The 26,724-nt window shown below is 44.8% G+C and overlaps 1 protein-coding gene across 12 annotated transcripts in view; it reads right to left on the bottom strand.

Moving 5' to 3' along the window:
• Nucleotides 1-26,724, bottom strand: part of slc2a9l2 (solute carrier family 2 member 9, like 2) — a 130,542-nt gene that overhangs the window by 32,824 nt on the left and 70,994 nt on the right. For all 12 annotated transcript variants that reach the window (XR_011994009.1, XM_072718536.1, XM_072718539.1 and 9 more), the window contains 2 exons: nt 16,938-17,039; nt 14,680-14,755 (listed from right to left, as the gene is read on the bottom strand). Coding sequence is in view for 11 of the 12 variants with exons in the window: in XM_072718536.1 (XP_072574637.1) it covers nt 14,680-14,755; nt 16,938-17,039 (178 nt within the window). In the remaining variant the exon portion in view is untranslated. The remainder of the gene's footprint in view (nt 1-14,679; nt 14,756-16,937; nt 17,040-26,724) is intronic.

Below are 26,724 nucleotides of genomic sequence, written 5' to 3'. Positions count from 1 at the left end.
GATGTAAGACTGCACTCAGCCAAGGAAGATGTCGATGGTGCCATGACAAGGTCCTTAGGACACTGGCCGACATTTTGGAGCAGGAGAGAGGGAAAAAGTGTCAAACTCTCACGAGACCTGTACCATCCATCCAAATCGTCAGGGTGGGGAAGAGACCACCATCCTCCAAGAAAACCATGAAAGGCCTCCTGCACACAGTGCTATCATAGGAGATGAGGGTGGACCTGACGACATTTTTCCCCAGGTGGTCCAAACCTCCCTGAGGCGCGACATGGTCATATAGTCCGAGGAGGCCAAGAAGATCATCCTGATTGAATTAACGGTCCCGTGGGAGGATGGATGCATTGAGGCCTCAGAACGGAAGAGCACCAAATATCAGGACCTGGTCCAGCATTTCAAAGACAAAGGATGGCAAACCTGGCTATTCCCAGTTGAGGTCGGCTGCAGAGGCTTTCCTGCTCAGTCAGTTTCGAGGGCCCTTACAGTGCTGGGAATGGCAGGGAGGGAGAGGAAGAAGGCTGCTCGCAGGTTGGGCGAGGCAGCAGAGAGAGCCTCTTGTTGGCTATGGAGTAGGAGGGAGGAATTAAGCTGGAGGCCAGGAGAGGACGGGCAGTGACTGGCCATCACTGCGGACCTGACAACTGGAGGGCGTCGTTCAGGGTCGAAACGCCCAAGGAAAGTTGGACACCACCTGATGACGTCATCTCCTGGCCAAAAGCTTCAGTCGCTTCTTGAATGACTGTAGGAGGATGCAGGATTGTAATCTATCGGGAGACTGGATTTCGCTGCATTTGCCACCTGTACAATGACAATAAAGGAATTCTCTTTTATAATAGAGTTAACATGCTGCATACGAAGGTAAACTGAGTCAGGATCTGAAACTAAACACATTAAACCTTTACAGTGCAAATCAAAGACAACTTTAATAAACCATCTGTTGCTAATTGTAAATGTGCATTTTGCCAATGCTCTGAAGGTGTTTCAAAACCTTTATTTATGATTCAGTTGTGCATTTTAAACGCTGTTGGTATCAGACCTGTGACCCGATGATCTGCTTTACAGTATAATTACTGTATTGCTCTGGGCAGGTAGCAGCTCGCAGCTGTAAGTGCTCTATGTTGCTTCCCTGTCTGGAGCTTGAGGGCAGTTTAAGGATCAGGAGGGTGGGAAGCCACTTTACTCCATTATCTGGCCTCGTAATCTGTGCAGATTTTATTCTCCTCTGGGGATAGTGATAGGAAGAAAATAGCAAATTACTTGTACCTAGAGAACTTCAGATCAACATCAAATAAGCCAGTGTTTTTTCTAAGAATTCAATAAAAGTTACTTGAGTGGGAAACAAATGTCTCCTGATGGTAGAGTTAATGGTTTCCCAGATTAAATGCTATTCTGAAAGCAGCAGGGCTTGTGACCTCTCCGGTCAAAGTGCCCTCTGCTGAGATGGGAACCAGCATCTGATGTTTTCACACAAGCAGACAGGCTTTATACCCCGAGTGCTTTTAAAGCCCCCAGAGAGTGAAGCATATTTATGATGAGAGTGTGGAGCGAATCTTTGCATGTGCCAATGACTCAGGTCACACGTGGCCAAGTAAAAGGTGCTTCAGTTTCTTGATGAGCAGATTTTAGTCGGCTCCTCCACAGAATGGCCTCCCATGCAATGAGCTTGCAAAAGAGCCGGAGGGGGTGGGGGGGGGTCATGTGACCTGTCTCTCATTGCACCTGTCCTGACTGCTCTTACACTTCATTTTGTTTATGTCTTTTCTGTCCATTTATTTCTGCCAATTTCCCACTGGATTCTATGTTTTATTTCTGCATTATTCATGTGTTCACCCTGTCCCTGCCCAGCCACCTAGGTCACAACCTTCATGCAAAGGGCCACCGGGACATATGAGGGGGACACAGCAGACACGACACAGCTGAAGGACTGCAAGGAAACTACCAGCGGGTTACGACTGGCCTCTGAGGCTTGGTCTCATGTAACAGACAGGGAAGGACATACGATAACTGGCAGCACAGAAGCTCGGATTGCACCCATTACACAAGCCAGCAGGCAGTGCAGCACCCAGGAACCTGGGACACTGGAAGGGTACAGAGGAAAGTAAGGCCTCCATCTGCTGGGGAGAGCAGAGGGTCTGAGGCGATTACTGATCCAGCCCTATTGGATGCTAAGCAAAGCTAGCAACAGGCTGTGGGGGATGAAGGCCTCCTTCATGAAGGCTGAAGCTGTTAGCGGTTTGCTGAACATGTGGCAAAATACACCCCGTATGGAGGGACGCCTTCATCCAAACTGACAAACTGTAGATAATACTAAACTATTAATCAGATTATATTATATGCTGATAAAATCACTGCTTAACAGATCCCCACTGGGAACCTTCCTTACCTCACTGCCTAACCACTGCGCCCCCTTGTGTCAGTGCACACAAGAGAGTAGCAGGATTCTCACAACAGAACCTGAACTTGTATCTGTACTCCATCGCAGTGTTTTACCAGGCGCAGGATGGGGGGGGGGGGGGGGGTAATATTAATCATATGGATTTGGGAGATATTAACCTCGGTTATATTGTGATTATATCGCTAACAATTGCACCTGTACTTTGTAATCTGATTTAACATTTGGGGTGTTATGTGAAACAAACTCTGCCAGGCATCTTTATCTCCCATTACATCATTTGTATTAATTGTGCATTTGCTGTTATTTTTAAAGCATCATTCAGATTTATAAACCTGCTAGACGCTTTGAAATTACAGATGTTCTTTCTTACAATATCTTGGCTTATTTTTTGTACAGGAAGGGGTAACTTAATGTTTGCGCTGGAGATACACCGTAAAATCCTGACCCATTGGCCGTCAGATCACAGAGAGGACATCCCGCTCTTCAAGGAAGAAACAGGAGGCCTGGCTGAGAAGAGGCACAGCCTGGGTCATCAAAGGCAGTTTTATGCCTTTTATCCTGAATAAATAACTGCCATCTTTATTTTAAAAGGTTCGAAAATCATTTTCTGTGGACTCGTTGAAATATCGAAAAAAAATTCAAAAAGGATTAGCGAATTTTGAATTTCACAAGGCCAACCCATGTACTCTTTCTGTGTTAGGGCTTTCCGAGCTGACCCGTGATCAGCCCCCCCCAAGAGCAGGGGCTCACCACCGGAGTTATCACACTGCCGCCTCCTCATTCATTCAGAGGATGTCAGATGAAGCAGAGGGTCACACCCCCAATCCAATCATATCGCTTCCTGCAGTTCGTAATCCGACTTTCCAAGCACAGCAGTGCGGGAGACCATATCAAGAGCGTATCCCCGCCGCTGGACGCCCTCATTACATGTGGCATAATCCTCCCCGGACGAGCGGGGCATCTGCGGGACCCTGATCTGGCCTCATCCATTTATTTCCTGCTGAGAAATTAGTTTTGGGATTATATAGGGGCGGGAGGGGGGATAAAATTACAATAGAGCATGTTACCCCAAATAGCTGCGAGACTCTTGGATGGCAGGAATCAGGGGGTCTGAACAGAATTGGGAGGCTATTAAAAGGCATTGTTAACAGGAGCAGAACAGCGTACAGTGGGAAGGGGGGGTTCACGAGCAAACTGACGGCTACAATGGCCCTACAGACAGACTGCACTCGGCTGGGGATCTGCCAGTAAGTTTTAATGATCATAGCCCTGACTTCAGGGGCTTCCTTCCAGCTTGTAGGGGCTGCTCTGCTTCCAGCCACTCTCAGTAGTAAGCGATGTCAGGAGGCCACGCTCCTCAAGCTGTGACAATTTAAGGCCCCCTACCAATACAGCTGTTTGAGGGCACCCCGATGCTGAGTTTTAATCACCGAGACCTGACCTCACAACCACCTGTGACCCAAATGAAAGGAAATCCGGGTGATGGTGTGAATGATCCCCCCGGCACATATGAGTTTGGTGTAAATCGAGGTGTCTCTGAATAGAAACTTCTGGAACATCTCTCTGCTAATCTGGTTGACCTGCTAACAAGCCAGCCTTGTTCAAACCGATCCTTCAGTTAAAGAACATATAAATCGCTAAAGACCGCTGAATCCCCTGTGTCATTCTGTCACAAAGAGCAGCTCATTTCAGAATAACAAGTCATCTTTTTTCCCACTGCTTCTGCAGTACAGGGTCATGGGAGGATTAGAGCCCATTGCAGGCAGAAGAAAGGCAGCGGTCCACCCTGGGTCCACACTGCAGAGCAATAACAAATCAGGGTAATCAAAATACCGTCAAATCTATCAGCTGTCAAAGCCACCAGGAGACTTCTGTGAGAAAGTGCTGAAACACCTTATTATTTCAACCAGTTGAAAGGAGGGGCCCAGGGGTGGCTGATCTGGGAAAGGTCAGCGAGGGGCATGGCAGACTGACTGACATTTTGACTTTATGAATAAATATTTCCCTACTGAGAGAACTCAGAGACATCGAAAAATTGAAGGATTTCAATACAATCATCAACATGAGTAACCTCACAGTCAGTGTCACTCATTTAAAAGAAAGGCCAGGTACCTGGAGAGGGATCCAGACCTGTTTACACATGGGGAGTTTCTCACAGCTTGTAGAGTTATTTGAGGGGCTGTCTGATTAGGGAGCTGGGCCTATGGCAGGCAGGAGGCCTGGTACTGGCTTTGCAGGAGCAAACGCTGAAAAAGATGCTGAAGACAGAAGGTGCAGTTTGTTTCCTTACTGTCCAATACCATTTACTCAGCCAGCATTAGTGCCATGTTACTAACTCTGAACTTCCATGTACCAATAAACAGCAAAAGTCCACCATGCAGCATGACCCCAGTCATATCAATCTCTAAAGACTCCTTTCCCACAGACACTTCCTGTCTGACAGCATCTTCAAGCACACCCTTGATGTTGGCCATCATACCTCCCAGATCTCTGTTGCCTGTTTTTACTGTGAAAACAAGCATGTTCTGTGCAACGCACAGCACCCCCAGCCCCATGAATATAGAAGGGACAGTGATATAGAGTTCTCAGGTTAGTCCTGTATTTAACTGCCATGCTGGGAAGGTTCTCCATGTGACAGGGCATCATTACAGCTCTGCCATGTGGTCATTCCCAGCTCAAAGACCCCTTTAGCGCGTAGACATGACGTGGTCTCACGGCCCACGGATCTCCACTGGCATCCACAGGGAGAGCCCGAGTTTTGGCGGGGTGCCACACAAGCCCATCGGTGGGAAAACAAACACATCTGACGTGGGCAGATTCATGCCTGTCATGGTCAGGCCGGCATGAGATCGTACGAGATGAGATTTAGAAGGTGCCAGAATGAGTCATACACCTAGATGTACAGCAAAAGCTTGGCGTTCTGACACAAGATTTGTTGAAGCTTTTTCACACTGTAAACAAAAACCATTGAAAATGTCCGATTTGCAATACTCCTGAAGTATAGGCTGGACAATAAATTAGCCTCATTAGCCTTTTGAGCCCTAGTGATACAGACTTTGCATGATGATGCACTGCTTTTCATGGGACTTCATCAGTGTTAACTGATGTCACCTGAAACAACTATTTGTGGTTTTATAAGGTCTAAACTGCATATCATAAAGACTAAATCCCATGCCCCTCTCAGGAACTCGGGGGGGGGGGGGGGTTCCATCACGGACTGGGGGCATGGTACAGGCAGCAAAGGAAGGCAATGAACCACTTATGGCTCCACAAGACAACAGGGGTTTTATTACAGAAACTGATAACACTGGAAACACTACAAACAAAATAAGGGGTCAAAACTAAAAAGGGGTATGAAGTAAACTAACAGAACCAAAAAGACCTACAAGGGGGAAACTGGTAACATAGAGAACAAGCAGGAAAACAAACATAGAACACATCGGAATAATCAACATCAGGGAATCATGAAGACAATGACTCCACTGGGGAACAGAGCAGGATCGGGTACTTAAATACAGAGGGTTAACAAGACAATGCAGGACAGGTGAGAACAATCAACAAGGGCCGGCACAAGGAAACTGGCAACAGGTGGAAATAATAAACACAGAAACTAGACAGCTTAACAAATACCAAAAACTAGAAAACATTAACTGGGAATAAAACACTAGGAACAGAACACAAGGATAATTAAACCGAACCAGAAAGGAACAAAGCAGAACACAAGCAGGGAAAAACCTAGTACAAGAAAACTAATACTAAAGAAACACCAGAGAACAATATCTAATGAAAACAAAACTCACGACTACAGGGCTTATAGGTGCTCAGTGGGGAGCTGGGGAAACACTCACAACAGGGAGGACAGGATGGCCAACAATACCTGCTGGTCAAAGGGAGGGGGGGGGGGGGGGCCGGAGGGAGAGGGGGGACACACACGAAAGGCTAGGACAGACAGGTGCTGACCCTGACAGCCCCAGTTCTAGGACCTCAGGAAACTAGACTGCACCCTTCTGGTCTGGTTCCCCAATCAGATGATTTCCATCACATTTTCCTAAATGCCACTGTCCACATTACATCTGGCTTATTCCTATACATTACAGCATACTCAGCTATGAAACCCCAAACACTGAAGTATTTTCACAAGGCACTCTGGTTCGGGGTAGTACAAACTACGCAGCATTTTAGTTTACCTGCTACAAAATTTCATTTTCCACCACTACAAACTTCAGGTCTGGCAAGACAACAGCCCTGCTAAAGGCACAAACTCCCCCTAACATCACAAATTTAGGAAAGCATTTTTAGGAAATTTTAGAAAGACCCCCTAAATCATAAGTGTTGCAGGTCAGACAGAAGAAGATCACTCTAAAGGGATCTCAGCTGCCACTGCTGATTCTCAAACAAGAAACATGCAGCGATGAAATGAACCAGCGATGAATGGCTGGCAAACAATTCTCTGCCAGTATTTCTCTACCCACGCTGACTAACCGAAGTGATAGACACACTCCTTTGGCTGCACTGTACAATAGCAGCCCAATTAAACGTCTGGGGAGTCGTTTATCAAATTTAAATTTTATAAATTTCACTGTGAAAAAATACATATGCACGTTGTACACATATGTGCAGGCAATTTCCTGGTGATAAATCAGAATGATCTTGGCAAAGAACCTACATACACAAACCTGAGACCACACCCAGTCACCAACCTCAATTAGGCATAGTCAATGCAAATTGTCTGTCTGCTAATATAATATGCAGATCAAACAGTTCTGCATGCAAGGTACAGTGACAAAGGAAAGGAGAGAAAAAAAGAGAATTTTGACGAATGTGAGGTAGACGTCTTGCTCTCGGAGGCAGAGGTACAGAAAGGTGTTCTATTTGGGGGGACTAGCCAAAGGCATCACACATTTAATAAGAAGTGTTCTGTGCAGCAACAAGTCACCGTAATAGCTAATGCTGGCAGCTCAACAAGACGCAAGACACCTGAGCTCAGAACGAGGCGGCAAAGAAGCGAATTGCTGCACGAACTGCAACCTGTAGGAGCAGAAGTACAGCTTCGCCCTCAGAGTGTGACGTGTGGATGGCATCGATGACAGGGGCTGCGCTGGAGCATATGTGGGACACTGATGCGGAAGGCCAAACAACTGCACAAAGAAGTATTAATAAAAAGGTAAAAGTATTTCTTTCCTTAATGAAAGATGCAAATTTCCATACATTAACAAAAATAATGCGTAGATAATTTAATGATCATCGTAAAATAACCCTTTCCCCCAGCGATGGTTGTGGAAAATGAAGCAGGACTGGCTGAGTAGGTCTGCATGCATCTGCATGCATCTGTTCCATCAGCCCCAAGCAGGGGGATGATAACCGTGATCTGAGAGGCGGCAGGGGAAGCTCAGTGAAAGCAAATGCATACTGCGTGACATTTGGGTTTCATTAAAGAAACTTGCTAAAAGATATCTCTGATCTTGTTCTTCACAAGAGACACATCACGTGCACACATAGTGACACAGCTGAAAGAGCATTGTGCTCATTTGGGGGCATTTATACTCTGTGGTCGCGACGAGTTTGTTTACGCATCATGGCAACTGCGCATATCCTGCATTCATTTCACACGTTGTTTGTGCAGCCATCAAATGAATATTATGCATATACGAGATGCAGTACCACAAAACATTTTGTGGCTAGTATGGTCAACTTTTTCATGTGACTATATGTTTATATACAGTACAGTTGGTATTAAAGAAGCATCTTCAAAATATAAATTTACATAATTGAATGGCAGCTTAAGTTTCTTCTGTTTCCCAGTTCAATCTGAGCTAAGAAAGCAGTGTCACACGCCTTCTCCACAGTCTACAGACAATTAACAAGACTGTGCAACAATACTGTACAAAAAAATACTAAGTAGGGCTGGGTGATGTGCAATATTAATATCAACAGTGTAAGTTATTCACATGCAATTTTTACATCGCAAGAACCTATATAGTCAGCAGGGTTGAAATCAGGTTTCGTCATACCTTCATACTGTGTGGACATCATATGGCTGTATAAGGTATTTACATAAGCAACATTATTTTTCAATGCAGTTCTGGTATTCAAAAATCTTACTGATAAAATTTGCTGACAGCATGGAGTTTATGTTTTGCTAGACCATTTACATTCTGTTATAGGGAACAAAACTTATCAAGCTTTGCAATTTTAATAATTGTTCCATTTTCAAGATTATCTAACACGTTTTTTTTTTCTAAAAGTTTACTGCCCCTTCTTTTGCATAAGCTCTCCAAGCCAGTCATAATCATCCTCATTCTTGCTGCTTAAATCACTCGTAGATGAGTTTGCGAGAAATGTATGTATTTATAACTCCTTTTTTGCTTTTAAATATTGCAATATTTATTGCAAAAAAAAAAACACTTTGCAAAAATTTATTTTTTCCCTCCAGTATCTTACAGCCATAAACCTAAGTACAAAACAATAACTATTACGAGATATAACACATAATACAACATTCGACATAAGGTAGTAAAGTGATATGGTGCTTTGATCATCTTCTTGCAAATACGATAAACATCACTGATGTTTATCTTTGGCGGCTTGTGGTGGCAATGATTGTACAACATTTTATGTCACAACCTAGGACAAACAAGTAAGACTGGAAACAAAGGAGCTAACCAAGATGGTTTTATTGCACTGCCCTCTGGTGGACATAACTTTTAATCCTCTAAATTGATGTAAACTACGCGCACAAGTATGAGCAGCAACACTGCTTGAGTAGCAACTGTAAGCGTACACATTTCAAGTGTCAAGTACAAACCAACCCTTATGTGCATTAGGCTGTAAATTAGAGTCATCTGGCTGCACATCAATGATGTAAGGGGTTGGCAGGTTGTTCTGCTGTGCCACGTTATGGAGCACAGCACATGCGACCATAATACTGCACACACCTTGGCTGGGTTGTACAAAATTCTCCCAACTGACGCATGCGAACACTACCACCTGCACTGGACTCTAAAATTTGCTGGAAGCCAATGTAATGAAGCTAGAACTGGTGTGATATGATCTCTTTTCTTTGTGTTCAATAATCATGCAGCAGCATTCTGTACAAGCTGGAAACAGGACAGCGCTGCCTGACTAACTCCTACATAAAATGCATTACAATAGTATATGTGCAAAGAACTAAAAGCATGAATAAGTTTCTCAAGATCATAAATAGAAGAAAAGCTTAACCTTCACTACCCTCTTCAACTAAAAATAGCTTCCTTTAACCACTGAATTGATTCATCTATCAAACTTCTGCATCAAAAATTAATCTAAGACTTTTTGCTCATGGTATAACATAAGGGGCCCGCTGACTAAGCGTCCTTAAGAGGGTCTTCATGACTGTCAAAATCATGTAACACGTAATATTCATTCATCTTAGCGACAAGCCAACCATCATGTCCAGCCCCACCTGTCACTGTTCTGCTGATGGTGAGGGCAGAAGCAACTCTCTAATGCCAGAGATGACCATCAACTTATCTGCCAGTGCCTTATAAATCGAAGGATGTTCTCAAGTGACCTTCAAAAAGAATGGGAAACATTAAGTGGAGTGAAGTGCACTGCTAGTGCAATTCATAACAGGCTCCTAGAAGCAGGACTGAAGACCCCTAAAGCAAGGAAGATGCCCTTCATCAATGAGTTGCAGAGTAGAGTCAGGCTGCAGTTTGCAAAAAAATGTATATTTTACACAGGTGCATACCCATAAATTGAGCAATTAGAGAAACTGAAAATATTGCTGTGGTCTCATTTTTTTCCAGAGCTGTAGCGCATGAGACCTGAGAACAACAATCATCCCCATTCTAATCTGTGGTGGTCCATATGTGGGTAATGAGAGGAAGGAACGAGTAGGTGATGCTCATCATTCAGGAGCCCTGGAGTGACAAGGTGCTCCTCCCCACATCATCATGCAGGTTCCTCGCCAAGTGTTAGGGTCTGAACATGGTGGTGGAAAAGGTTGGCTCTGTGAACCACCAAGTGCATCAACCAGGCATGTGCCAAAAGGAGTACTGTACATGCTTCCATTTCGACCTGCCCCTGTCTGCCCTAACTTTACACAGGAGGATCTCCACCTGGAGCCAGACCTCTCAGCAACCCAGGAGCAAGATCTTTGGGAGCTGAGGGGCCAGTATATATAGAGTATTGGTAACCCTTCTTTTTACAGTCCCCTAATTACCAAGTAATTACCCAGCAAATATACAGTATATGGTAAATTACCACAGGTAAGGTAAATACAAAGAAACTACAGCTGAAATACTAAAAAAAAAATCACCACTATTATCCTTTATCGCAATTAAGTACTGTGGAGTTGTGACTGGTTTAGGTTGGTGATAACTTAGATATAACTGTGTACCGCCTGGGAAAGTAGGCAACCAATTCTTAGAAACACCTCCTCTGTTACTCACCAATTCAAGTTACAATTGTAGTTATTCAAGGTTTATGTTTATAACAACTTTAATTATGCAAAAATCGATAGTACTTTCCAATACATTACTTTCAGATATTGTCCATGGATAAACCAGCTTATAAAGGGTTTATTAAATTTGAGCTCATGCTTACCTGGTAACAACCCGGGACTGTTTTCCTCTAGTGTCGTAGTACATCTTCTTAAATATTGGGTACATTCTAGTAGATGTTTTTATAATTTACTCAGTAAGTACCATGTACATCATGTATTTAATGCAACATTACTAAGGAGAACATGACAATTTACTCAGTAAGTAAACTGAAAATGTACTGTAAAAGGAAGCCTGGTTTGTTTTCATGGTATTGCCAAGGATAATAGTGGAGATTTTTCTTAGTATTTCAGCTGTAGTTTCTCTGCATTTACCCACTTATTACCTGTGGTAATTAACTAATAGTATACTATAATTTACCATATATTTTTTGGGTAATTACTTAGTAATTAGGAGACTGTAAAAGGCAGGGTAACTGATGTGTCCTCCACAACGGCAGGTTGCACCACAGTGGTCCATCATCATATCGAGATTCCACCTGGAGTGATGGTGCACCGATGGCCTTACCCCATCCAGAGGCCCAAGGGGCTATAATCGAAACATTTCTAGAGCTTGAGGTGACTGAAGAGTTGAAAAGCTCCAAGCACAGTTCACTAGTGATGCTATCAAAGTCTGACAGGTCTTTATGGTTCTGCAATGAATCGCAGAGGCTGAACAAAGTGGCAAAATTTGAGGGAACAGTTAGCTAAGGTAAAGGTCCCAGAAGGTCTAGGGGGCCATCAATCGGGCAGCCTGAGCAGTAACCCAGCCAAACGCCACCTTGGCTTAGTGTGGGCCCATTACCTAATTGGATATGGCCTTTTCTGAGCACAGGAAAAGAAGATAGAGGCCTCCTGCAATTATCCTTGGCCAACCACCAAAACCCAGGTACAGGTTTTCCTAGGGTTGGCAGGGTATTATCAGTGCTTTGTTCCCCATTTCTCCTCTAGAGCCAAACCCTTATCAGATCTCAGGAGGAAGCGACAGCCTGCCCGGGTGATCTGGAGTGACCAAGCTGAATGAGCCTTTTCCACAGTACAAATGGTGGTAACATCTGACCCAGTGATCAGGGTCCTGGACTTTGGTCCCATTTTTCCTGCACACATGACCAGGATGTGGACATGGGGGCCATACTCTATCTGGACTTTGGAGGAGAAGAACACCCCCTACAGTGGATCGGCAAGGCACCAGTCCCCATGTCGGCGGATCCTTCGACCAACAGGACTAGTCCTGCACAGGGTCAAGAAGAAACATGGTAATGCCAAGGGTTTGCCCAGAGCCATCACTTCTTCTGTGCAGGACCATTGGCCTACCCACACCCCTTTGCCAGCTGCTGACACTCTTGTCACCCCTGCACAATGCTTGTGGATGGCAGCATGGCACTTGGGGGTGCCCCTGTTGCAGGCCAGACAGTAGGAGGTCACTTTGCAAGCATTTCAGCCACGCAGACCACTGCCGTTAACTGCCATACCAGAAATGTGTGGCACCAAAACAACCCCCAGCTGGCAATCTGCCACTTGCATTCCCCTCCTCTTGTGGCATTTAAACCATTTCAGAGAGATCGCAGGGAAGGGAAAGGCCAGGTGGCTATTTAGTAATGGGTTTTTTTTATTATTTTTGCCCTAAACATAGAGCTCGTAAGCCTGCTTACGTAAATCATCAGCCGATTCCAGTACGCAGCACCTTAACGGATTCAGCCATAATTATTATTGTTTCTCAGTCTCTCTCGTTATTCTGAAGCGGCCAGTTCATTCCAGCAGGGATCGACCTCACAGCGCTACCGCCTGCGTTCCATGTAGGCAGCCACCGAACGTGATACGGTGCAGATCGATCTCCAGAGTTGCCGACTTTAGTCGGCTGGCTGGCGTGAGATTTTCAATTCGGGACAAGTTTGCACACCCATTTACATGTATGTGAGAGTTTTCTTACCTTGTAAATTGTCTGTATGGTTTGCAAACACTTTTGATGTAGCTCATTTTAGGTTTATAATGGAATAATATAGATTTGCCATAAGATTTCTTGCGTGAGCGTAAGACTCTGAAAGCATGCGTGTCTCACCAGATGCATAAAAGTCGGCAACCCTGGATACCAGGCCCGGTAAATTACAAATTACAGTCATGTCTGAATGTGCTGAAAATTGCAGATGATGGTTACAGTCTGTTGACTACCCCTGCCGATCTCCCTGCATTAGACATGACCTCGACACGTACAGATTTGATAGATGCCCCTTCCTAGCCAAGCAAACCTTATGAGCAATATGAGGAGAATTATAGTAAAATACAGGAGATCCTGAGGTGAAGTCAGGTGACAACCACATTCTTTCAGTTCACTGGTGTCTCATCATCATATAAGACTGAGTTCAGGGCTCTCGAATTTCCACTAAATGCACGAAGATGCTGAAGTTCCCACCCTTTCTGTGACAGCAGTTTCATTCAGTGTGCGGATGCCAGCATGGGGAATATGCAAATTTCACACACACACACACACACACACACACACACATAACAATTCGAACCTTCTACCGTGAGCCTCCGTGAACCCCTTAGACTAGACAGGAGCTCTAGAATTTTCTGGAACAACATCCTTTTCAAATGCATAAAACAGACCCACCCACACACACACAATGACACAATGACCCACACAGGAATCACATGCAAATCTAAGCATATGTAATAAACGAAGATACATAAACTTCAATTTTAACGAAAAGTGAACAAATACATCTCACATGAAGAACAGCATCTTCTGAATTCACAGTATTTAAATTTTGACCTAGCTCTGCCCTGCAAGTCAAGAAAGCATTTTACACTTCCAAGTTTTTATGACTTTTTCCATTTGTGATCTTTCTATAGGCAGGTTAATGGGGGCCAAAGAAACGTTTTGTGACAAACTGTGTCTCACTTCCAAATGTAAGGAGACTGAGATGTTTAATAATGCGTCTGGTTGTTACACAATTTAGCTAATTGGCAAACGGTGGCACTAGACTCAATTCTGCAGTCCAAGCCCATCCTTTTAATCTTTTTGGTGCCCGGTTTTGTGCATTCTGCCAATGTCTCTCGGTTACCATGGTGAAGCCTTGAGACTAGGGGGGGGGGGGTGGGGCTAAGACGCCCTCCCCTACATTTAAAGTCTTCAGTTACAGAAAAATGCCACCCTTAGCTGTCACCATCTTCATCTTCATCAGTGACACCACCCTGGCTTGTGGGGGTCTAAGCTGCGTCACTCTGCCCCCCCATAGAGGCTGCCAGTGACTGCCCTCTCCTGCAATGATGGTAACTGGGCCTGACGAGAACATTAATGAGGAGCATGTCATGTTTGCCGGCTTGTCGGCAGTACTAGGGTGGTGCTATTTTAACATCTAACAGGGACCAGACTGGCTCCTGGAGACATCCGCTACTGGTTTGAGTGCCCCCACTAGCCCCCACCAGCAGGGTGATCGCCCCCTGGTGTGGTGATTGGTGGACTGGTAATTATCAGGTCAGACAACACAGATGAGCTTTGGCATTAATGAGGGAATCAGGGCAGTTTGGGGTACTGAGCTAAGCATTTAAACCCTAACATGTCAAAGGCCCAGACCTGTACTGGGGGGGCAAGTGTGATAAATACCTAACAAGGCAGCGGGGGGGTCAGGGGGATACAAGGGGTCCAAACAGGGACCAGGGTGGTTAAGGGTGATTTAGATAATGATGTCAGATGAACACATTTGGTAAAATGGAGGGGGGTGTTTCTGTGTGACAGATGAGTCCCCAAAAAGCCACCTACCTGGGCCAGAACAGAAGGAGGCGATGACGGCCAGGATGCAGCCGAAGCTAAGGTATGCCATCCAGGGCACTCGGGCCTGAGGTGGGAGGTGGAGGAGAGGGGATAGGGAGAGAGGACAAGAAATATGGGATAAGGAAGAGGGGACAGGATATTAAGAAGAGAGGATAGGAGACAGGGTATATGGGATAGGGAAGAGGGGAAAGAGTATAGAGTACAGGGTATATGGGATAGGGAATAGAGGACAGACGATAGGGGACAGGGAATATGGGATAGGGAAGGGGGGAAAGAGTATAGAGTACAGGGAATATGGGATAGGAAAGGGGGGAAAGAGTATAGAGTACAGGGAATATGGGATAGGGAATAGAGGACAGACGATAGGGGACAGGGTATATGGGATAGGGAAGAGGGGATAGGGTATTGGGGAGTGAGCAGAGTGGATTGGGGAGAGGAGAGAGAGAAACATTAGAAATGCCTGAACGTGATAATAACGTGACAATACTGTGCTCATCCTCTGGCAGTTATGGAATAAAGCTGTTGTGTGATGTAAAATATGGTACCATGGTTCATGGTCACATAATAATGACGTGACGAGACTCTTAGCTGCACTCCACAGCAAGTCATTAAAATGGCTGGAATGAGAACAGTGGCCCCTAATCTCCTCAGGGGAATCAGGGCTAAGGACGCTGACCAGATCCTCCAGCTGAAGGGCTGGGACCTCCACATTTTATTACAGCCAGAGTGATTATTCACGCTCATTTGGACTGGAGGGGGTGTGCGTTTATGGGCTGGCCCCATTGAAATTATTAACCAGGCTATGGCCAGCTCTCTCTCACCAGACCAGAAAGCACACTTTGCAGTGTAATGTTCAGTGTGTCCGGTTCACACTCACCGGCAGGATGGAAAGCCTGCTTGGACATCGCTGGGTCCTCATTCACAAACGGTCTTTGTCTTATAAGATGGTGTCTCAATTACTTGATTAAACTTTGAACTCTACAGCTGTGACAAAACTATTTTGACAATGAGATTGTCTGTCGATTGCTCACCTGACAAAACGTTTGTCTGTCAATTCAACTTTAATTTGTACTTCTGTAGACGTAGCCCATGATGTATATTATGCCTTGTCGTTTGATGCATCTTTATGCATGACATCCTGATATGTTGTCTGACTGTCTTATTGTCTTGACATGTTGTTTATCTTTGGGTTGCTTTTAGTCCTGCTGTATCATCCATAAAAGCACAGTCAGACGGCAAGGAGAATGACACACCAAGACGACACTGACAACACAGTCAAGCGACACATCAGGACAATATGCATAATGGCGCAGTCAAATGACGAGGAGGACAACATTTTAAGATGATATGCCCTGTCATCGCACACTTTGGCTGTGTGGAATTTGCACGCCCCCCTTGTATGTGTGTGCGGCTTTACAGCGGATTCTCCAGTTTCCTTCCACTGTCCAAAAACATGCAACTTAAAGTGAATTGGGATGCCTGAACTGACCATATGTGTGACTGAGGGTGCACCTTGCAATGGTTGGTTGGTTCCTGCCTCACGCCAATCACAATGTAAATATTATATATATATATATATATATATAAATGATTATTTATCAAATTAATCTGCATATTACTCAATGATTAATATAATCGATAATGAGAGCCCTAGTGTGCAGGCCAAAAGTGACATTCTGGAAGGTTCTGGGTGATCCCTGTTGGAATGATATGGCGTGTATATGTTCCCATGGCAATGATATAAGCAGTTCCTTACCACATACAGTATCAGCCACAGAGAGACACAGTGACGGTTTTTGGCTTTTTCCCAGTGCCCTTTGATGCTTCTGTGGTAACTTATCTGCAGCCCTATCTATACCTGGAGTCTGTTGTCCTTTCGATGCCAGAAAGCTTAAATTTGTTTTTCAAAATTTGTAGTTTGCCAGTCTTAAACAGGCAGTTATTTTTTTTCTCCTGACGATAAAGTCCATTAGACTGTTTAAACCAAGCTGTCCATCTCCTATGGCCACCTCTACAGTAGACCTCTGTGCCATGATTTGCCCTCGATAAGTCAATCTCACATTTGTTACTCATTTAACTTCTCGCACACAATACATACATATTCTGCAGCTTAAGCTAAATTTACTTTACTGTGTCCCTTGAATAAGGTATGACTGTTGGCCAGTTTGCATGTTGAGTGGACGTTTTGAATGAGAGACATCTATATACCAGTCCAAGACACAAGGTAAGGCGTACAAAACCTTCACCTGGAGGTTGAGGAAAATGGTGAGCAGGCTGAAAGAGGCGGCCATGGAGCTGAAGCCAAAGATGAGGAGTGGTCTCCGGCCAATGCGTTCGATCACGAGCCCCTGTGGTGTGGAACCAGAACGAGAAAGGAGACAGAAACCTCTGCTAGTTAACATGCATATCCCATTGGAGGAAATGACCAATGACCAACCAATAAGCATACAGTAGAGGTGGGTCTCACCACAACAATGCATGAGGTGAAACTCTAACAAACAATAGAACATTACATAGAAACCCAGAGCCAGAAACATTAGGAATCTCACAGACAATACAGAAATCACCAGTAGTGAGGATCTGAGGCCAGCGGACCGTTTTACCCACCACTCTGACAAAGTGCCCCCCCCCCCTCACCACCACCTCTGTCATCGAGACACCCAAGAAAGCTGCCCACTCAAACTGGGATGGCAACAGAAATGTTTTTTCCTTTCAGAAATAATGAAACAGGTACAGTGTGATGCTGTGATGTTCTCCACACTCCAGCGCCCACCCCCACGTCTGTCAGGCCCCGACAGGCCCCCAAAACAACAGCACAGCCAGAAAACGCGTGTGCACCAAGGGAGGTATTTTGCGTACGACGCTTAAATCATCCGAGATCAGATGCCTCATCTTGGATGAGTTAATGCCGGTGAAACTCATCCGGGATAAGTCGGTTTTTCAAACGCAGCAGTGTAGTAGGTTAGTTAAGCTGGATCCATCCATCCAAGATGATTGCACACGCCTGCGCTGCTTGAAAAGCCCCTATATATCGAGTCTAGAAAACTTGACCTGCAAGTCTCTTATTGGCTTCCACAAAATGTCAAAAAACAGGGTGCAATATTTCACGCAATCCGAACAGGATCTTTTATTAGAGGGGTATGATGAGTTCAAAGATTTAATATATACTAAAGGAAACGCATCAAAAGCGGTCCAAACCAGAAAAGACGGCTGGTAAAAAGTGTCCGACAAATTAAATGCGTAAGTAGTTTTTAGTTATTGTATTTATCACTTGAATGTATGAATGTAATATTACGTTTCCAGTGTTTCATCATTATCTTATTATCATAATTACAGATCAAATATAAGCACAATCATGCAGGACATGGGAACAAGTTAAATTGAAGCACTAATACGACATTTAATTCATATATATACAGGTATATACACTGTATATATATATATATATATATATATATATATATATATATACACACACACACACACAGTTGAGGCCATAGGTATAATGTGCTTTAATGTCACAAGTGATTTAACTTAACAATTACGTTAAAACTGAAGGCATAAAGCTGAGTGAAAAATCCTCAGTAAGGGTCATTCAGCTGTCATTTGAGAAAGCACCATGCCAAAAACAAAAGAAATCAGTGTGAACTTGAGAAAAAGAATTGTTGATGCACACAAAGCAGGAGAAGGACATACAAAGTTATCACAGCGTTTCCAAGTGTCAAGTTCTGGAGTGAGAAGTATAATCCAGAAATTCAAAGAGAGCCACACAGTACAGAACAAGCCTGGCAGAGGTAGGAAGCGAAAGATTTCAATGATCCTGGAAAGGAAACTAGTGAGAGATGTGTCTAAAGACCCCAGAACAACTGCCAAGACTCTAAAGAATGACTTGGCCAAGTCGGGAATTGTGGTCTCAAAGAAGACAATCACTAGAGCTCTGCACAGGAATGGACTTCGAGGTTGCAGACCAAGAAGGACTCCACTTTTCCAGAAGAGACACCTTCAAGCCAGACTAAAGAATTCTCAGGACAACCTGGAGAAAGATGATGCCTACTGGAAGCATGTCCTATGGTCAGATGAGACTAAACTAGAGCTCTTCGGCCATAGAGACACTGCTTATGTTTGGAGAAGGAAGGGAGAGGCGTATAACCCAAAGAACACCGTCCCCACAGTGAAACACGGTGGTGGGAGCATTATGCTGTGGGGATGCTTCAGTGCATCAGGAACTGGAAATCTTGTCAAGGTGGAAGGAATTATGAACAAAAATATATGTGGAGATCTTAAAAGAAAACCTTAAGCAGTCAGCAGCAAAACTGGGTCTGGGTCGTCGCTTTGACAACGATCCCAAACATACGTCTTTCCTGGTGAAGATCTCCAGAAGACCAAAGTGAACGTATTGGAGCGGCCTGCACAAAGCCCTGACTTAAATCCAACAGAAAATCTGTGGGGTGAACTAAAGAAGAAGGTCCATTGCAGAAGGCCATCAAATCTGGGGGAGCTTGAGAGATTTGCCAAAGAAGAATGGGCTGGGATTCCTCAGATGACCTGTCAGACACTTGATTGCAACAAATGATTGCAGGCTGTTATCCAACAAAAAGGATACACAATTGACTATTAATATCCGGAGGGCGAATAATTTTGACCATGGTAGTTTTTGGTTTCTGTGGAATATTTTCATTTCTGTGTGAAAAGTAATAATAATAATAATAATACATTTAATTTATAATGCACTTTATATTTGAAAGCAAATCTCAAAGTGCTACAAAATTAATTCGACCCGAAAAGCTCTGTTAAAAAGATAAGTTTTAAGACCAAATAAAATAATGTAAGCATCCAAAATAAAAATGAGATGTCTAAAAAAAGCCATGATAAATATTATTTGCTCTATTTAACAGCACTTGGGAAATATTTTGAAAACAATGAGATTTTCATAGGGGGGTTAATAATTTTGGTCTCAACTGCATGTGTGTGTGTGTGTGTGTGTATGTGTGTGTGTATCTGTTTGTTAATTTTATGTAAATGAAATGTAGGAAATCATTAATAATTATAAAACATTCCTTTTGCAGCTAATAAGAAGAAGGCAGACAAAACCTTTGGAAATTCTGGGTAATGAGAATATTAGTGTGATTTTTAAAATTCTTTATAGAACTGTCATTTTATTGCGTATACATTACCTAAAATGGCATAAAATGTGTCTTTAATTGCCTGCACTCGCAGGTGTCTGGGAAAAACAATTGCTAATTGCCTGGCAAACTGTACTCTTTGATATATTTTCCACCTCGCCTACAGTATACAAAAAAGTGCCGCTTGTAAAATATCTCAAGGCGATGCACATTGTCTGTGTGGCTGTGAGAGCCCATCTTTGCCTAGTTTGACTTCTACTAAACAGAGCTAATAAATCTTCAAGATATAATATTCCATGTCGGCTAAAGCGGTATCTTTTGAAAAGAATATCATCCGGTGACAATGAAGGATCTTGCCGATCGCGCAAAACCAGTTTGAAATTCCCTTCTTATTATTTGTGCACCGATTGCAATTGGTCGCTCATCCATGAATGGCGAGGCCATGACTGAATGGATTTCCATGCACGGACACTGATTTAGTGTTTGAGCTAATCCTTGCTTATGTAGAACAAACCTGCTCTGAGCAGGTTTGAGGATTTAGATGTGCTGCTATGACAATACATCCAGCAAGAGTTTCGAACAACCGACAGATCCAGGATCATGCCAAATCGCCAGCAATTACATCCGGCTAAACGAGTAATCCACGTACAAAAAATACCCCCCAGGGCTGCGTGTCTATTTCCTTCTGCTTTTGTATGTAAATCTGTGCACATCTGTGTTACTCACTCTCACACACACACACAGTTCATATATTCCTGATATTGCGGGGACTGTCCATTCAATTCCATGGGCATAATCCATCAGGTGATCCATCAGGTGCAAAACCAACAGAGTAAAAAATAGCTTGTACCCGTGGGCAGTCAGAACTCTTAATGCACCAGAACACTAACATTACTCCTTCAATCCTCCCCTCACTGCTATCTTTTTAAGCTTATGGTGTCCATAAGTATGTATGTGTGTATGGGTGTGGGTGTGTGCGTGTGCACGTGTTTGTGCAGTTTTCGTCCATACTCCATACTCACTGCTGCTACTGACTATGGCTCTGTGCAATATCTTGGCAAATGTGCAATTACCAACCTACCCAATAGTGTCACTTATCTATGACAAAAGCCCTTCCCCCTTATTTATTATATTTATGACACCCTTGCATATACCCCCCAATGTCTCTTGTACCTATACATTGTATATACTGTGTTTATTATTCTTATATCTTGTACTGACACTTTCTTGCATCTTTGTGGTCTTGCTAGCTAATTTCATTGTCCAGGCAACTGTACAATGACAATAAAAAGTCTTGAAGTCTTGATAATCCATGATAACCCTAACCCCCACCCAGCCCTAACTTTAACTATAAGCAATCAAACAAAATATGAGAATGGCATTTTCAGTTTCCCAAAAAAAATTGTCTCCGCAAAGTCAAAATAAGAGGTTTTTATCACAATGTGGGGACATTTGGTCCCCACAGTGTAATATATGTGTAACACCGCCCCCCCCCCCCACTCCACACACACACACACACACACACACACACACACACACACAGAGCGGTTCCATCATGTCCCCCAGCCCAGACGAAATGTTCCAGTGTCTGACAGCCATCATCCCTCCATGCAGAAATAAGGAGGAGCTCAGCGTTGAGACAGGTGAACCGTGTCTGAATGAGTAAAAACCGACCAAACCGGCCCAAGGGGGAGGGGGGAGCGCTGGGGAACGCCGCTCTGTGGCTCAGCCTGCTCCGATGAAAGCCCTGTCGTGGTCAATTGGCCTCAGACGTTCTGGGGGAGGGAGAGGGGTCCCGGTAAGGGGGAAGGCTCAGGGCTGAGTCAGGTGGGCGATGCGGTACGCACCACGCCTGAAAGGAGACACACAGCCGGGCACCTGCCCCTCCCAGCCCTCCCTGGAGGAGAGCTCCGACCAAGTGATGTGGTCCCCCTCCCTGTCCTGTGCACTCATTTAGCCTGTTTACTTGCATGGTTCAGTGAGAATGGTGCTTTGCTGAGTGCATCTGTGTGCACGTACACATGCCTGCACCTGCCTGAGACCTGCATGAGAGGCGGGGTTATACCTGAGGGGCGGGACCATACCTGAGGGGCGTGGTAGTGCCATCTGGTGGCACAAGGTTTTCATTCACCGTGCGATCCTATGCACCCCCGATGCTTCAGTTATTTACTTGTTCTTCAGGCCTTTAACAGCTCCCATTTTTAACATAGGTGAGCACACTGACTGATATGAGGGTATTTCCAGCAAGAGTAATGTAAGAACATGCAGAAGAGCGTATGAGACACCTCCCATTCAGCCCGGCTGGCCCGGCAGTGTAAAAGCCCTCCAGGCGAGGCATGGCTGGCTCATGTGACAGCACTTTCATGCTCCACTGATGCCCCCTACTGGTTATCATAGATGAAACAACAGGTCCGCCACCAAATCCCCTGCCTCCACCTGCAGTGACCTAGCACCCCTCCCATCAGAGGTGCCACTTATTCCTGCAGCAGAGACTTCTCAGAAGCTTGCCCGTTGACCTCTTAGCTTAGGCTCACATCATGGTGCAATGAACGACAGGCGCAACCTACTGGTTTTCCTTCAGAGTCCTGTAACTACCCTGCTGGTGCATAGAGTACATTACATTAAGGTTGACATCCCTGGAAGCAGAAGGTCTTAAGGTGCACATCATCATGCAATCACATGCCAGAGGTAAGTTCCCCCTGCCACAGAGAAGCTAATCAACCCTTCAGTCAGGCTGCAGTTTCCATCAGCTCACTCTTCAGATATCTGGCCCCCGACTCCCCTGTTACGTGGGGAGCTGCCCTTCTGCCCGCACTGCTGTGGGAAACCTGTAGGGGCACCACCTGTGCCCAGCAGCCCCGAAACGACAGTGGCAACAAGCAGCGACGCCACACATTTTTGAAGGACGGCTAATTAACAGATTGCTTATTAAGATTGCAGAGTGCTGTTACTGTCACTGCGGTGCCACTGCTGGGCAGATGGGCTCCACCCCGGTTGTCACCTCGATGTGACACCTAATAGGATGACAACAGAGCATGAAAACCTCCAAAGAGAACAGTGCCCACTTCAGGTCAGGCAAGTAAATTACACAAAGAGCTTCTGTCCCTGGAAGCTGCCTGGTGAAATAACAAGCAAGTTTAATTAATGGAAACCTAAACAGTGTTTCCCCCAGGTTTACGGGGGGGTTAGACAGACACTGACATGATTCATGGTGTTCATGTGTTTGTTTTACTGACAGCAGTGGCGATTCAACCCATAATACACTGCGGTTATAGCGAGTGTGACATCAGCTGACAAAGACCGATTGCGGATGTTTATCTTGACCTGCAAATACATTAACTGTTAGGCTTTAAAACTGATAGCTGATAGCTTAAAATAGTGATAGTTTAAAGCAGAAAATCCCATTGTATTTATTACCCTGCTTATCAGGTGGTTGAACCGACATATTTTCCACGCGTGCTGTCTGTCCGCTAGTGGGAGTGTGCTCACTTGTGTGTGTGCGCACGTGTCTGTGCACACGCATCGGGGCGGAACTGAATTGTAAACGCGCGACCGTATAGAGACAAAAACGACAAGCTGTTGTGTAAATAACATAAATAACATAAGGCTATTTAGTTTGTTTAATAAAAGGACAATGTATAGTCCTATTCTATAGGAAAGGTAACCTAAAATGACTTCTGTTTTTTTTTTTTGGGGGGGGGGGGGTGCATCAGGGGTGATGAGACAGGTGATAAAAATGAGATCTCGTCCTGAAAGTGACCCCATGGGGTCTGTCCAGTGAAGCCAGACAGCAACAGAGCCCCTCCCTGTCATACCCCCCCGCTGGCAACAGATCTCATCTTCTGGAATCCCAGGAACATCAGCACATTTTATATTCCAGCCTGTTGCCCATCGTGTTTCATTGTCATAGGTCTGTGGAGAAATCGCAGTGCACTGCTTTGATGCTGAACTAAAACACAGTGGCCTGGCTGAGCTCTGTGGTGCAGATACGCAGACAAAAGGCACTGCCATGCACTTCTGCATGGGGGGGGGGAGGGGTTACCCCATGTACATCTGTAACCCCAAGGCAGAGGTAACGTATAGCTCAGCTGGTTAATTCCATTGCTGGCAGTGAGCCCCCACTTGCTCCTGGGACACTGTCTGACCCTAAATAAATGACTAAATAAATAAATAATGATGAATAGTTGCACACTGTTTACAAAACATGAACATACGACTTTGCAAGCTTCAGATTCCCTGTTATTTATTTCTGCGATGCGTGGTGGGATTGATTCTGATGCTATGTTTTTTTTAACACTGTTTCCATATCCCAACACATCACAGACCATTTTTTCTGACCTGTGAGCTCTGACACTCCCCCCCCCCCCCCCCGTAGGGGGCGCTGTCACGGACGGCTGTGTGACTGTCCATCCGAGGACAAGCTTGTTCCCCAGCCAGATCCCGGTGGCATAGAGGCTATCCTCACCTACTCTAAGGCCACCTTCTTGCTGTGTTGTTGTTTAAAGCTCCCTGAACAGGTCTTATTACTGTGGGTCACACCAATGTCTGGCTCAGACTGAACCCGAACTGACCGGACCCACCATCAGCGCTAGAGACTGTTTTACATGTCGCAGTTGACCAGACATGTGCAAAGGGTGCACTGTAACATTTTCGATTGAAAGTACCCCACCTTCTGAGGTTACGAGCACCCTAAAAACGTATGATTATGCCAAAATTTACCAAGTCCCTCTGCTCGGTCAGCAAAATTTACCAATGGAGACGCCCCCCCCTGTCCAACACCTGCCCATTGTAAATCTCTACAGATTACCTCAGTTTTAGGTACATAACAGCATATCCTCCTGAGACACCACCCATTCATTTATGTCCATTGTAGTGGACACTTTGTTTTTGATCTATCGTTTCACTGATGTAACGAAACATATTTATTCCTGTTGTACACTAAAGAGGACATGCCGTGAAATTCAAAAGAAAAATTAATTTGAAAAAATCTAAATTGTAAGATGTCTTATTTCCTCCAAAGACAAATAACCTAAAATTGAAGGACACTTTTTTCCTTGGGTCTCAGGAGGATATAACACACGTAACAGAGCACATAATAAATGAAAACTCCATAATGACATCGCCGTAGAGTCGCGCCTGTGCCCCAACAGGCAGACAGAGACTCTGTGGAAAGGACCCAAAGGCCCCTTTCTGGAAAGTACCATCTGCCAGTGTTAACGACAACATGACTGGCGGGTGACTGACAGTAGCGGCTGGTATTACACACAAAGGGCTCGCTGAAGGAGCTTTTTAAGGTTCCATATGCAGGCGCACTGAGGGAAAATGAGCTGTGAAAATGGAATTCTGCCAGGACATTTAGGTCGCCGATGCTTATCCACACACCTCTTAAAAAACAGCCATGAACAGTTTAATCTGCAGCTTTGCGAATGTCTGCTCCCACCTGGGAAAAGAAGGCAATTTGAAAAGAGGAAGAGACTGCACAATTTAGAAAAGATTTGGGTGAAAATGGGAGAGAGAAACACCCCCCCACACACGTGTGGCTGGGATTATGTGGTGGTTGGTGTTTACTGCAGCAGTCTGAGCCATGGCTGCTCTCCCATGGGAGAATTTCACCAAGAGCGTCTGATGTCAGCAGAGCTCTTCAACAAACGCAGCCCACGAACACGTTGCCGGGCCGAGATCCCACTAACTGCGGGGGCAGCAGCGCTGGTGACTGTCAGGCTGGCCTTATAGTTGAGGGCCAGCGGGAGCTGCGTTCTCACAACAAGGGCCTGTCGGCTCAGTCTCTGGGGGCACCTGCTCTTGTACCTTTGAACTTTTGCAACCTAAGTTTCAACACAATGGAAATGATAAATAAACATCCAGTGGACCAGCACAGACAATGACTGCAAACAGGCTGCAACCTTAAGGATTTTCCCAAAGATTTTTTCGGATGATTTCAGGTCTGCAATGCCTGTGTTTGTCCAGGGAGAGGCTCATGTGAGATATATTTCTGAACTACACCCCCCACCAATCCATTTCTTCATTCATGCACTGACTAATCTAGACTGAATTGATTGACAGACACTGCATGATAAACCTAGACAGTGTTCGACTTAGACAGCACTGAATATCCTAGACTGGAGTGACTGACTGACCTTGATTATCTGTGTTAAATAACATTGAGCTGGTCTTCAACCAAATGTCAATGGAGGACACAGGTGCATTCTGGGTAGGACAACGCCATTGCCCCCATGATTGACAGTTAATTGTACATTGGGATCCCACCTGGGAGACTCAATTGTCAATGTGAGCCTCACTGATGTCTGAAAAGCCAAAGGACACCAAGCTGTCATTCTGTTAACAGGGAGACAAAAGCAGAGGGTGTCGATGTGTAGGGGTACCAAGGACATATACCCAAAACAGAGCATGTGGCTCCAACTATATGTATTTCAGTGGCAAATCCCACAATGCACTGCATCTCGAGTTGAGTGAAACAGACACATGTGTCTGTAAAGATGTAAAGGTGGCACGTCCCACAAATTCAACTCAGAAAGCCAGCGGATGCGATGGCCTCCTATCAGGATATCTTGAACTATAATTGTATCTTTAAAACTTCTGCAGACTTGTCCATTTTTTATCAGTTCCTCTCTGCAAATTGCTCATCCCATATGAAGCCACTTTGATGGGGGGCAGCCCTTAACATTCTGGCCTTTATTTCCCATAAGTGTCTGCTGACTCACAGCCCAGTGACTCAGAAGGATGTACACAGGGCGGCTGACGTGAATTTGGTTATGAATTTTCCGCTTTCCACTGAGTGAAAGGGACGAGGCACAGGTCCAACCCATTCCTGGGACTGGACTGCCGTCAGAGAACGTGTCGGAAACTGACCTTTCCATCAGAGACGAATCAACAAGACATTGTATGCAAT

This window comes from Paramormyrops kingsleyae, chromosome 12 (assembly GCF_048594095.1).
Source record: "Paramormyrops kingsleyae isolate MSU_618 chromosome 12, PKINGS_0.4, whole genome shotgun sequence".
NCBI lineage: Eukaryota > Metazoa > Chordata > Actinopteri > Osteoglossiformes > Mormyridae > Paramormyrops > Paramormyrops kingsleyae.
This window is presented reverse-complemented; position numbering and strand designations above follow the sequence as displayed.